Source organism: Dendrobates tinctorius, unplaced genomic scaffold, assembly GCF_039654945.1.
Source record: "Dendrobates tinctorius isolate UK_male_01 unplaced genomic scaffold, ASM3965494v1 ptg000029l, whole genome shotgun sequence".
Lineage (NCBI taxonomy): Eukaryota > Metazoa > Chordata > Amphibia > Anura > Dendrobatidae > Dendrobates > Dendrobates tinctorius.
The window spans coordinates 19139591-19153117 of record NW_027361697.1 but is presented as its reverse complement, the minus strand read 5'-3'; the positions used below and the strand labels follow the sequence as shown (position 1 = coordinate 19153117).

At 40.0% G+C, this 13527-nt stretch overlaps 1 protein-coding gene across 1 annotated transcript in view; it reads right to left on the bottom strand.

Moving 5' to 3' along the window:
• ABCA4 (ATP binding cassette subfamily A member 4) overlaps positions 1 to 13527 on the bottom strand; it is a 255198-nt gene that overhangs the window by 151893 nt on the left and 89778 nt on the right. Inside the window, exons 9-12 of the mRNA XM_073571415.1 lie at positions 10896 to 11035; positions 10104 to 10220; positions 8813 to 9010; positions 2512 to 2717 (exon numbers count right to left, since the gene is read on the bottom strand). Of these exons, the coding sequence (XP_073427516.1) occupies positions 2512 to 2717; positions 8813 to 9010; positions 10104 to 10220; positions 10896 to 11035 (661 nt within the window). The remainder of the gene's footprint in view (positions 1 to 2511; positions 2718 to 8812; positions 9011 to 10103; positions 10221 to 10895; positions 11036 to 13527) is intronic.

The following is a 13527-nucleotide window of genomic DNA, read 5'->3' as shown; positions in this document are numbered from 1 at the left end:
GTGATAGCGATATTGCTAGCGATATCGCTATGTCTGATACTTACCTCTGACCGGCTCCCCACTGATTATCGCTGATCGCGAGAGAACGTCCTGGAGCCGTTTCTCGTTGTCAGCTTCCTGCTGGGCCTCCTGTGGCGCTGACGAGCGACGCGTGGACGCGGGCGGGAGGACGTCAGGATCGCCTCATCTGACAGGTAAGTAGCGACCCCTGACCCCTGCTATGTCGCTGGTGAGATCTGCCTGTGTGGCAGCTCACTAGCAACCACTTAGCGATGCACCAGCGATCCTGACCGCGTCATATCGCTGGTCGGGATCGCTGGTGCATCGCTAAGCGTGACACTACCTTTAGACCTATTTAAGGTCCATTGACACACATCTGTATCTTGGGGTTGTTCTAGACCTCTATATTTACTGTCCTCCACCTTCTGTTCTTACTGTGTTTATTTGCTTTCTTCCCTGCTGGGTTTTAATACTTCATCTGCCCTGCGACTTCTGAGATTCCAGAGTGTGCCAAGTCCTCGCTCCCCTCATATCATCCTGCCATCTGCACCAACGCGCGAGGTCCGTGTACCTACCCAGACCTAGGGCTTAGTGGGTCCACTTCACATGGTGAGCCTGACACTATATCGCATAGCCAGAAGAAATAGCTGTATCACCGTATTAGCAGCTTTAGGTCCCAAAAATAATTATGTAGGCTTCATGGAGTAAATAAATGTAGTAAACTTTATAAAAAAATACATTAAGTTAATATTTTAGGTGAATTGTGGAAAGATCATTTTTCCAATTTCTTTGTTTCATATTTTCTTGTCTTTACCATTGACTGTTATACACAATGTTCTAATGTTGAGGACCTGAAGAATCATTATTTACTCCATGTTTCTGTGTTACTCCTTAACACAAAGGCTCTAACAACACTCTGAGTGGAACAACAAGAGATCACCAAGAGGTAATTTCATTATTGAAAGCTGGCCAAAACTGCAGAGGTCAAGAGTGTTCAAGGTCAAGGGTCAAATAAGAGGATTTCAGGTTTTTTTTTGTCTTTGATCTCAGGAACCTGCATATTTGAACCTGGGACCACCCAACCGAATGTTCATGTGCTGTAATCCTGTTACTTAGGAACCATGCATCTAAAAGAGGATTTAATCTACCTTTAGAATGCAGTTTTTGGCACTATTGGGGCAGAAAATTATAGGCTCAAAAGGTCTGCAGAGAAATCCACCAAAAAATGCAAAGTAAAGCTGCCAAATTAGTTAGATTATATTGTCATTAGGAAAGAGGTTTACAGTCCTAATAATCAATACTAAAAACATGTGAAAACCAATCCCAATTTGTGTAGGTGCAAATGGTGGATTTTTTTTAACCTATACAGAAGCTATTACAAGAAGTTTTAGATGAATAAAATGTAATCAGAGATGTTGTATGCACATTCCCTTAGGCTGTGTCTCCATGAAAAAAAAATGCAAAAAAATCATTACAAAGAATCCAACATTGCCAAATTCAGAGGTGACCAAATGGAGTAATTTAGATGTATCCTAAAAGAAAAACTCAAAAATATTAATGTCCGTGTGAAAAGCCTGACATGCGCGCACCACCATTGAATACAATGGGTGTGCGTGTGTCTGTATTTTCAGTCCTTAGAAAACGGACCACATGCAGACATAAAAATTGGACGTGTGAAGGGGGCCTAACGTGCCAATTTTTAGCAATTCAGATCAGAACCAGTGACACATGTGCCAATCAAAGAGCCAACTGGCATGAAGGCCCACTGGACCTCAAGAACATGCTGCATCCTTGTTGAACCAAAGGTGGTATTTAAAAAAAAAATAAAAAATTTTTTTGTACAAAATAACCTTCTATCTCAGGCCAAATTCACATTGACTGCTGTCAGTGAAAAAACTTGCATCACATCAACAGCACTCGGACCGAGGTTATTCAATGGGACTGTCCTGATGAGCATTTTTTTTATTTTTCACGGACCGAATCACAACATGCACAACATAAAGAAGGATTTTTCCAGCGTCTCCAGGAGATAAAATAATAATTGCTTTATTGAGAATATAAAATCTTCATACCATCAGGTAAAAACGACATAAAGAGGCGTATGGAGGGGAGCAATTTCCTACGCGTTTCACCCTGAAAGGGCTTAATCATGGAAGCTGAATACTTCTTGTTTGTGCGAATCACAACATGCACTAGTTTCTTTCTTATGCCGATGATACTTACCCATTCAAATCTATGGGTACGCAAAAAAAAATTATCTTATACGAATCAACCTGACAGTATCCGATTTTTATGGATACCTTACAATTCTTAAAGTAGGAAACTTAATTTGATTTTATAAAGTTTGATAAATGCTCATGTAGAAAATTGGACGACAATCGAGATGAAAATTTTCCTTTTTTTTCTCTGTATGAAAGACAATTTTTTATATCCTCGAGTCAGCTTCACCTTGCATGAAGGAGGAAAGTGATGTCTCGTCTCGAATAATTCAATAAATCTTAAAATACCTACCTATCTTTAATTTTATTCGTTTTCTCCACTACATCAATATCCATGCGGATTTTGTATTTCACATGGGGTGGAACCTGGTTAGTCCACGGGAACATGTCCATGAACACAAGACCGGCCCAGAATTTATTTTCTTCAAGTAGGTAAAGAGCGTGATGTGTCAGATGGGATTCATCATCGTGACCTTCAAATTTATCCAAGGTTAAGCACTACAAAAACAAGTCAATTTTCAACATATTAATATTATTGTTAGCCACCCAGAGAGAAAAGGACAAATAATTGGAGTTTGATCATTTATCAAATCAAGGCTCACATAATATTATATAGTAGGGCCACCCGACCTACTATAGAAAGTCAATGGAAGCAATTTGGGATGGGAGTGCACTTCATATAACAGTAATTCCAGTAAGTTGTTTGATCCTCTCTCCTGAAACACACTGATAGTAAAAACGAGCAATTACCTCACATCAAAGATGATATTCTCAGGTTGTTTCTCTTTTGGCAGACATCTTTTGCAAGTAAAGGCTGTATTGTTAACCTCCCATTTACAGAATTGGAATTTACAGGTTTATACATTTTTGGATGATCTAAGAAGCAATTTTCCAGGGCAGATGAAACTGAATATATTAGATTTTTTAAATTAATTTTTGGCTTTATATTTCCTGTTGACTAATAATACAATCATTCTGGGTTTTTTGGTTTTTTTTACATTTTTCAATTTTATATTTTTTTTTCAATTTAATGAACTGTAAAGTAATTTCACGTATAAAGTATTTTATTCAATGAATGTTAGTAAATAAATAAATAATAATGCAATGAATCCTATCATCATATTCAGTGTCGCAAAACGTGAAATGATGGGTTATGACTAGTAACGTTGTAAGAAAAGAAATTGTTAGTATTGAACAGGCAAAACATATTGAAATGGCTTGACAAATGGCTGCTCATTTTATTAGCTAAGCCAGTCTCCTCCTCTGTCAAGGGTGTTTCATGAGCAGAGAAGGGGGCTGGCTCAGCTATTGAAAAGATCAGCCCCCTTCACGCATAGCACTGGACAGAGTTTCACCACACAGGAGCTTTGTGTGTAAGGGGATTGATGACTGTGCATTTCAATGGCAAAGCCAGCCTCCTTCTCTGTCTGTGCACTGGCCATGAAATAGGGGCTGGCTTATCTATTGAAATGAACCAGTCAGCCAGCCCTCTTTACATACAGCACAGGTCACAAGGCGACATAGGAAACTCTACTTTCACCGGGCTGAGTAATGGACTGGGAGCGGAGCTGCCGAACCTGGAACAGGTGGGCTTCTGGAAAAACTGAAGCATACTTATAAATGATAAACCTTACTTTTAAGCTTAGCTATGTATATATTTTTTAGCAAAGAGCAAATAGATGAACGGCATACTAGGGCACACAAATCACCACATTATCAGACGGAGCTCTTTATCTGAAGTATTGCGGTATATGATTCAGTCAAAAAATGGAGGTGCTTGCATGAAAAAACATGAATATTTCAATGTGAAGCATTGGACCCGTAGAAGCGAGTAATCGCGAAACGGCCGTTGTCCGGCACCTCCCTCCCCTAGCATTCCTCCACGTCCTGCATGTCCACACATTTGATGGAAAATATGTGAAATAAAGACTCACAGTTTTTCAGCTACATTGGTGAGTGCTGTATATATTTTTTAAATGAACAACCCCTAAAACATACTATCAGAAGCCTTTCAAAATGTTCTCACTTCCAGCTGAAATAAAACTGCATAAGTAGTATATGTAAACCTATAAATATGACATACAACTAAATAATCTTTAAAAAACATATTTATTGATAGAATGTATAACAATCCAAATACAGAAAAAAAGAAACTAGGGGGAAGCAAAACAAGTGGAAAAAAACTGTGCGGGGAAGTACGGGGTAAAAAATATGTATACACCAAGATGGAAATTTTTACAAATTGTAGCACCATTCATATAACTGACAACATGATCACAGAGTTATATATTAATATCCCAAATGATAATGATAATTACAATAATGATCAATAAAACTTATGGATCAAAAAAGTTGTCAAAATACAGATTTATCCAAAATAAAATTCAATAAATCTAGGTGCAAGATCCCAGATTCCCTCGTCAAAGCTCAGGCGAAACGCGCGTCAGGTAGGTGCGGGCTGCTGCGGGGTTCCTTCCTTGGTCAGTATGCATGGTGATTAAATGTTTCTTGGCACTTGCACTTTCTATTCTACTTTGGCACTTTAGACTTGTTTTTTTACCTATCCAATTAATAATATTTTGGTCTTAACTAAAGGGATATTGGTTGTCTTTATTTTAATAGAGACCAGTCTATTTATTATCTTTATTTTTTGTTGTGCTTTTGTTTTAGCTGCTGACTTGTTTATTCTATTTCATATACACATTTTTTGACCCTTATAGGTAAATGAATTTGTGATTATTTAATGATATTTATATGAAAAAATTAATAATTACCTCTGGGATTTTGCACCTATATTTATTGAATTTTATGTTGGATGAATCTGTATTTTGACAACTTTTATGATCCATAAGATTTATTGATCATTATTGTAATTATCATTATCATTTGACATATTAATACATAACTCTGTGATCATGTTATCAGTTATATGAATGGTGCTACAATCAGTAAAAATTTCCCTTTTGGTGTATATATATTTTTTACCCCGTACTTCCCCGCACTTTTTTTCCACTTGTTTTGCTTCCCCCTAGTTTATTTTTTTCTGTATTTGGATTGTTTTATATTCTATCAATAAATATGTTTTTAAAGACTATTTAGTTTTATGTCATATTTATAGGTTTACATAATTGAGTGGACATACAACATATTTATATTTGAGCCATATTTGTACTGCATAAGTAGTATAGTTACAACCTTTGGGTTGGTGCAGACGAGTGTATTTTCGATCATAGTGCAATGTTATTCTGTGGGGCATATGTTTAATTTATTCCTTGGATAGTCGGATCGCATTTGGCCATGCAAGTCAATGAGTGTGCTGAAAACATTGGCCCACACTTGGATGATATTCAAGGGCAATTCGATTTCCCGGGCCACACAGAATGGAGAAGGTGGAGATTTTTTTTCCTCCATCTTCTCCTTACCTAAGAGAATTAGATCACACTATGATCACATGCTGATTAAACAATGTTCAGAGTGTCATTTGCATAATCGTCCCGATTCTTGATGAGAGAATCTATGGTTGTCGACGCCTAGCCTTAGGGAAGATTCAGTCCTGCCTCGACTCTGCCACAACTCTACCTGGAATCAATCATTCATGGCCGTGGTTTATTCAAACCCTACACGTTTTTGTTCCGGGATGCTACAAATTTGCTGGGATTGTTTTTGAAAAATTAGGACAGTCCCGACAATCAATACATATGAGGTAGTTACTGTGAAAGTCAATGTCTGACCCATAAAAGAGCCTTAAAGCATGGCTTGGGATTTATAACGATTATCGAAATCCAGCAAAATGTCAAATCTGGCAGTAGGATTAACATTCCTAGGCCGCCTATATGGGCGGCCTAGGAATAAAATGATACCTTGATATCTGTAATTCAAAGTTTTATTCTATAGAAACCCATAGTTTTCTTAATATGTAAATAAGGTTTTAAAATCTATGGGCCAGACATAGATCTCCCTGAGAATCTGCCTCCACAGCATATTTGATATGAAAGGAGGCGTTACCAGTGTGAGACAAGTAGATCAGGAGAGCAGACTGTCAGTCATTAAAGGTCTCACACTGGTAACACTTTAATTTATAATAATCTCTGGGGGCAGATTCTAAGGGAGATCTATGTCCAGACCATAGATCTTAAAAGCTCATTTGCATATTAAGAAAAACGTGGATTTCTCTGTAATAAGATATCCGATCGCAAATATCAAGGTATCATTTTATTCAGATTCCTATGACCTGTCTGCCCATATAGATGGCTTAGCAGGGTTGATCCTACTGACAAATTCCCTTTAAACAATTCATGATTTATGGTGAAAATCAAGAATATTACAATTTGATATAGATGTATTACTTTCCATTTCTTTAGTGTCAGCCGTCTTGGGTTGGACTGTGCCACTACTTCAAGATACAACTTACAATTTGACATGTTAAATGAAGGCATCGTGGGTCACTTCTTATTTTAATAACTGCCAGAATTATTTAAGCCTCAATTAGAAGCTATGGGAAGAGTTACAAGACAATGGCATCGACAAACCCATCCCTGCCTGGACAATAGGAAAGACTGAAGAAGCTTCCCTCATTACAAGAACAGCATATCGATGCATTGTCGTGAGTCCATTGTTTACATATAGTGTTTGTTTCCATATATCACCAATTATATAGCTCCTTTTAATTATTGAATGGACAAATTACCATAAGGAAACAATTGAAAATGAAATTTAATAGTAGAAGGGTTATAAAAGAAAAGTAAGAGGGGAAATAAAATGCCTGGGAGTGTTTATTCACTGACAGTAGACGCCTGACTGCTCGTTAGTAACCTCTCTGTCCTTATGTGTGTATGTATGGGGTAAAGATAATGTAAAATAATGAAGGCGAATCACATTCAATAGACCATGTAATGAATGTAATAGAAGATCCTAGTCTTCACCGAAAAGACACAGTGTCTCAGATGTAAATTATGTAAATGGAAGGCAGTGTTATACTGAGTAAAGCCTCACTTTTAGGTGTTGGGTAGAGATGAGCGGAACTTTTGAAATTTGAATTTACCGACTTCAGCTAATTTTCCCCAAAATTTTGATTTGCCGTGAACGAATTTGCGCAAATTTCAATATTGTAAAGCTTGTAATTGAGTGGAAAATACATATGGGGAAGAGAACCTGGCTGACCAATAGAGCTTACACCCTACAGAAGAGAGAGATATACCCACTGACCATAAGAGCGTACACTCTGTAGGCGAGAGAGAGAGAACCTGGCTGACCATTAGAGCTTACACCCTACAGAAGAGAGGGAAAACCCCACTGATCATAAGAGCATACACTCTGTAGGGAAGAGAGAGAGAAGAGAGAGAGAACCCAGCCGACCATAAGAGCTAACACCCTACAGAAGAGAGAGATAAACCCACCGATCATAAGAGAATACACTCTGTAGGGGAGAGAAATAGAAATGGTTGTCCATAGGAGCTTACACCCTACAAGTGAGAGAAAGATAAACCACTGATCATAAGAGCTTACACCCTACAAGAGACCAGACCTGGTTGACCATAAGAGCATACACTCTGTAGGAAAGAGAGAGAACCCTGCTGATCATAACAGCTTACACCCTCCAAGAGAGAGAGAGAGAGAGAGGACCCCACTAATCTTAGGAGCTTACAACCTACAAAAGACAGAGTGAGAGGACGCCACTGACCATAGGAGCTTACACTCTACTGGGAAGAACTGACCATAACACCTTAAGGGCCTGTCACACTAAGCGATATCGCTAGCAATATCGCTATAACGTCACTGGTTTTTGTGACATAGCAGCGATATTGCTAGCGATATCGCTATGTGTGATACTTACCTCCAACCGGCTCTCCCGCTGATTATCGCTGATCGCGTGAGAACGTCCTGGACCATTTCTTGTCGTCAGCTTCCTGCTGGGCTTCCTGTGGCGCCGACGAGCGACGCGTGGACGTGGGCGGGAGGACGTCAGGATTGCCTCGTCTGACAGGTAAGTAATGACCCCCGACCGCTGCTATGTCGCTGGTGAGATCTGCCTGTGTGGCAGCTCACTAGCGACCACTTAGCGATGCACCAGCGATCCTGACCGCGTCATATCGCTGGTCGGGATCGCTGGTGCATTGCTAAGTGTGACAGTACCTTAACACTCTACAGGAGAGAGAGGACATCCTGATCATTAGAGCTTACACATTATAGGAGAAAAATATTTACCCAGTGACTCTGGATATAGAAAATGCCTCTGCTGTACAGACTGTGCTCCACTGGGAATCGCTGATCTGTGATGACGCCAGGTACTGACCACCAATGTACATGGTATGGCAATACGCTAGATGTCATAGCTGCAGGTTATTATGGGGAGAACGTGCAGCAATGCAAATTGATATTAGCCCGCTTTCTGATGCCTCAGCAGTGTGGGAAATTAGTGACGGGCATATTTTCTCTTGTTTTTTTGCAAAATCGCAAATCAAATCTCAAAATGTTGGAATTTGTGTGGAACTGTCAATTTCAGAAGATTCAACTTGCACTGGATCCTGTGATCTCTAGTGGTGGTTGATTACACAATAGGATAAACAGAGATAATAATATATGATGTGATTTACCTCTGTGTACTGGTTATAGAGCCGCACAACATCATCAGTGAAATTAAACACATTCCTCCAGTCAAAATCCATTTGTCCTTCCAGTCGTTCATCTTGATTATCATTGTAAAGAAAATTAATTATATCATCGGCAGTTAATCCGTTCTCTCCAAGTTGCCGATTGAGAAAGTCTTTCACTGTTGGGTTTTTGATAGTATCCTTTAAACAAAAAGTTAAGTTAGAAATGTTGGAAATGTTTGTGTCCATTGCAGTGTTTCTCCCATAGAGAACAATTGAAATTGTACCGCCTGTCTTTGTTGCGCAGTGTAGCCCTATTAGGCACAATATTGGGCAGGTTCTCTGCCCGCTATTGACTGCCCCATTTATTAATGGAGAATTATTATTATTATTATTTATTGTTATAGCGCCATTTATTCCATGGCGCTTTACATGTGAGGGGGGTATACATAAAAACAAGTACAATAATCTTAAACAATACAAGTCATAACTGGTACAGGAGGAGAGAGGACCCTGCCCGCGAGGGCTCACAATCTTCAAGGGATGGGTGATAATACAGTAGGCGAGGGTAGAGCTGGTCGTGCAGCGGTTTGGTCACAACAATGACCACACATTCAGATCTTCTTCTTTGTTAGTGACCAGAAAAATAAATCCATCCATTCTTGGGATTAGTGGTAATCTCACCAGCCAGATCGTAAATGCGAAGACTCTTAAAATATAGTGATAACAATCTAAATTGGAGAAACCTCCTTTCTAGGCAATGATCACACCTTGCATTTATGAACAGTTTTTGAGCTCCTAATCTTCTAAAAATGTGGTAAAAACAATGGGACTTTATTAGATTTTTGGAAAAAAATGTATTGGAAACGTATCATGTAAACACACCATAACATGTGAATACAGCCTTAAAGAGATAGCCCACTTTCAAGAAAGTGTATCCCATACTGTGTAAAATACCTAAAATAGCAAACTCTGCAGGTACTCGCCCTTCCTAAGTCCAGTGCCAGCTCACTGCCGCTGCTCCGGCCCTGGTATTTTGGCTGCAGTGGTGATGTCACATCAAACTTTCTAACCAGTTTGTAAACTCAGCTGCTAAGTTCACACAATTTGTGGCCCACTTTTCTGAAAGCGGACAACCCCTTTAAAGAGTCATTTACATTTTTTAAACTAAGTAAAATCAAATAATGAAGCATTATTTTTTAATATTTATCATTTTTATTATTGCACTTTTTAATTCTATCTTCTGTAGCTACCTACCAATAGAAAATATATGTGAAGTCATTAATAAACCTACCCGGATGACATTCATCTGCATACTGCTTTGCATGTAGTGCCACACCTGAGGTCCCACTTCTTCCCAGGCTTTGCCCATTTGCCTCAAGCGTTCAAGTTGCTCAAAGGTAGCGTTAGCCTGAAATACAAGATGAGGAGCTCTGTGCTTTAGATGTATGAGACATACTGTCAATCTCCAATTCTAATTAAATTCACAGAACGCCGGCTTCTCTTACTAATGAATAAGTAACTGAGTTATTTTACAGCGTTGGTCAGAAAACATCCCATTATTATAAGATATGTAGAGGCATGGAGCCGGGTGTCTGCAGGCTGCTGATACACAGAACTTTATTTTAGTTTATCCTGATTTGTAAGATCATTGAATAGAAACCTTAAAGGGGGTATATCAAATTTAGAAGTTATATCCTATCCATCGGATAACTTCCCGATTGCCGGAGGTCCGACTGCTAGGACCTCCATCGATCCCGAGAACTTGAGCTCTGAAAAGCTTTGTGTGAATGGAGCAGAAGTCGATCATGTGAACTGCCTCTCCAAAAACCGGGCGATTGCAGCACTCGACTATCTCTGGCTCTTCCATTAAGTATGAATGGCGTGCCAGTGCGCATGATTGGCCACTTTTCAGAATCCCAGTTCTCGGGATTGGTGGTGATCCCAGTTGTCAGCCGTAGATATGGGATGACTTCCAAACTTGAGAACTATGGCTGACACTGGCCATTTATATACTGACTATAAAAATCTATAAAGGCAATAGTTTAAACTATGTTATAACATCAGCAAAAAAAAAAAGCCTTACTTTCATCAGAATTTCTCGAACTGCCAGGGCATCGGGAGTGTAAAGAATTTTTCCCATGAGCAAAGGTTTCATTGCGCTCCATGCAATTTTGGTTACAGGGTTAGACTCCATACTTTGCATCAGGGCATTACAAAACGGTGCTGTTGATTTAGACATGATAGACATTAATATATCCTGAGTAGAGTATTATACTATACTCTACACTAACTGTTTAAAGAAAACCTGTCAGCAGTATTTTAGAGAGACAACCGAAGGGTAAGATATATTACAGTGTTACATAACTATAATGATACCTACTTCATCCCAATCCATTGCCTCATTACAAAGCATTCTGCTCCTTTATGCTTATGTAAATTAGACTGCAAGTGCACAGGGCTTTGCAAGTGCACTTGCAGTCACTGCCCCTATTCATTCCTAACTGCTAGCACCTCCCAGGATGCTTTATTGACAGTACAAGTAGTGTTACAGACAACAGCCTTTTCATCCAAAGGTGTCCATATCCAATAAATATTAATGTCTTGTGTAAGAGACTTGAGTGTTATACAGATAGTACAGATAAAATGGATCATTCAACTTACTATTTCCTGTGACCCCCTGAAAGGAGATTTATTAGGGGAGAAGGCAATGAGCTACTGCCAGACACTTCATGTAAAAATGCCTGATCCTCATTCGCTACTTAACTGCAAAAATTAAAAAGCGAGGTAGACGATGTACACATCAGATTGTTGGCAAATTCCGTCATAATCACCATATTTATTTAATGTTTATGGGCATCTTAAAATTTTCTGTAGACATTAGATCTAAATCAGAAAACTGAAATTTGGGTTATGATGCGTGCGGATGTAGGGAGAGACCTGTCACTCAAGGGGAGAGGGTGGGGAGAAGCCACAGGGGACCCACCTTTCCGACTAGTCTCCTGTGCAGCTCGGTCCCTGGCTGCTTTTAAACTATGTTTTTCTCTGAAAAGCTGCAACATTTTAGATTTAAACATATATGGCTGAAATCCCACAGTCCATGTCCGATACCTGCTGCCAGTGTCCCTGTGTGAGGATGTAGAGAGACCTGTCGCTCAAGGGGAGAAGCCACGGGGGACCTGGCTTTTCGACTAGTCTCCTGTGCGGCTCAGTCCCAGGTGTCTTAAGCCCCCGTCACACACAGCGATCTCGCTAGCGAGATCGCTGCTGAGTCACAAGTTTTGTGACGCAACAGCGATCTCACCAGCGAGATCGCTGTGTGTGACACTTACCAGCGACCGGCCCCCCTGCCGGGTATCGCCGATCGTCCTAGAATGGCTAGGACATTTTTTTGATCGCTGGTCTCCCGCTGGCCAGCACGCATTGCGTGTGGCAGGCGGGAGACCAGCGATCAGCGAGCTGGCGCTGTTAACTAAGGTACACATTGGGTTTCTAAGCGGCGCGCAGCGCTTAGAAACCCGATGTGTACCTTAGTTACCAGCGCACTGGTGCAGGGAGCTGATAACCAAGGTACACATTGGGTTTCTAAGTGCCGCGCGCCGCTTAGAAACCCGATGTGTACCTTGGTTACGAGCTCCCTGCACCAGCGCGCTGGTAACTAAGGTACACAGTGGGTAACTAAGCGACGTGCGTCGCTTGTTACCCGCATGTCACTGGTGCTGATCGCTGGTGAAGCTGCCTGTTTGGCAGCTCACCAGCGATCATGTAGCGACACACCAGCGATCCTGACAAGTTCATATCGTTGTCGAGATCGCTGGTGCGTTTCTATGTGTGACGGGGCCCTTATAGTTTTAGAGTTAAACATATGTGGCTGAAATCATACAGCTCATGTCCGATACCTGATGCCTGTGGAACAGGAAACATGTATCCGCTGTCATGTTCCATTTAATTGCTCCTGATAGCTTGGATTCATGTAAATGCATCTCTCATCTTCTATCCGGTCTGTGAATGTCGGTATACAGTCATGGCCTAAAGTTTTGAAACTGACACAAATTTTGTTTTTCACAAATTTTGCTGCTTCAGTGTTTTAGATCTTTTAGTCGGATGTCTCTCTGGTTACTGAAATATAATTATCAGCATTTCATAAGAGTTTACACTTTTAATGACAAAAACATTGAGTTCATGCAAAGACTCAATATTTACGGCATTAACCATTATTTTCCAAGACTTCTGCCCTTTGCCCTGGCAGCTGGATATCAGCTTCTGGGTCAGTCTTGACTGGTGATGTCATCTTGTTCTTGCCTAATCAGTGTTTGGAGTTTATCATAATTTCTGTGGTTTTGTTTGTCCTCCCACTTTTTCAGGATTGACCACAACTTTATCCCCTCAATACCCTGCCCTTTTTTTGGATTTTTTTTTTACCATGTTCACCAAATGCTAAAACTGACCTGCCATTATGATTCTGTAAGTCATAGACATTAAACATGTCTAGGTTGTTTTTTATTTAAGTGGTTAAAAAAAATCCAAAGTTTGTTAAAAAAAAGCTCCATTTTCCGAGACCAATAGCGTCTCCATTTTCGTGATCTCGAGTTGGGTGAGGGTTTATTTTTTGCACACTGAGCGGACGTTTTTAATGATACCATTTTGGTGCATATACAATCTTTTGATCGCCCGTTATTGCATTTTAATACAATGTTGTGGCGACCAAAAAAAACCAT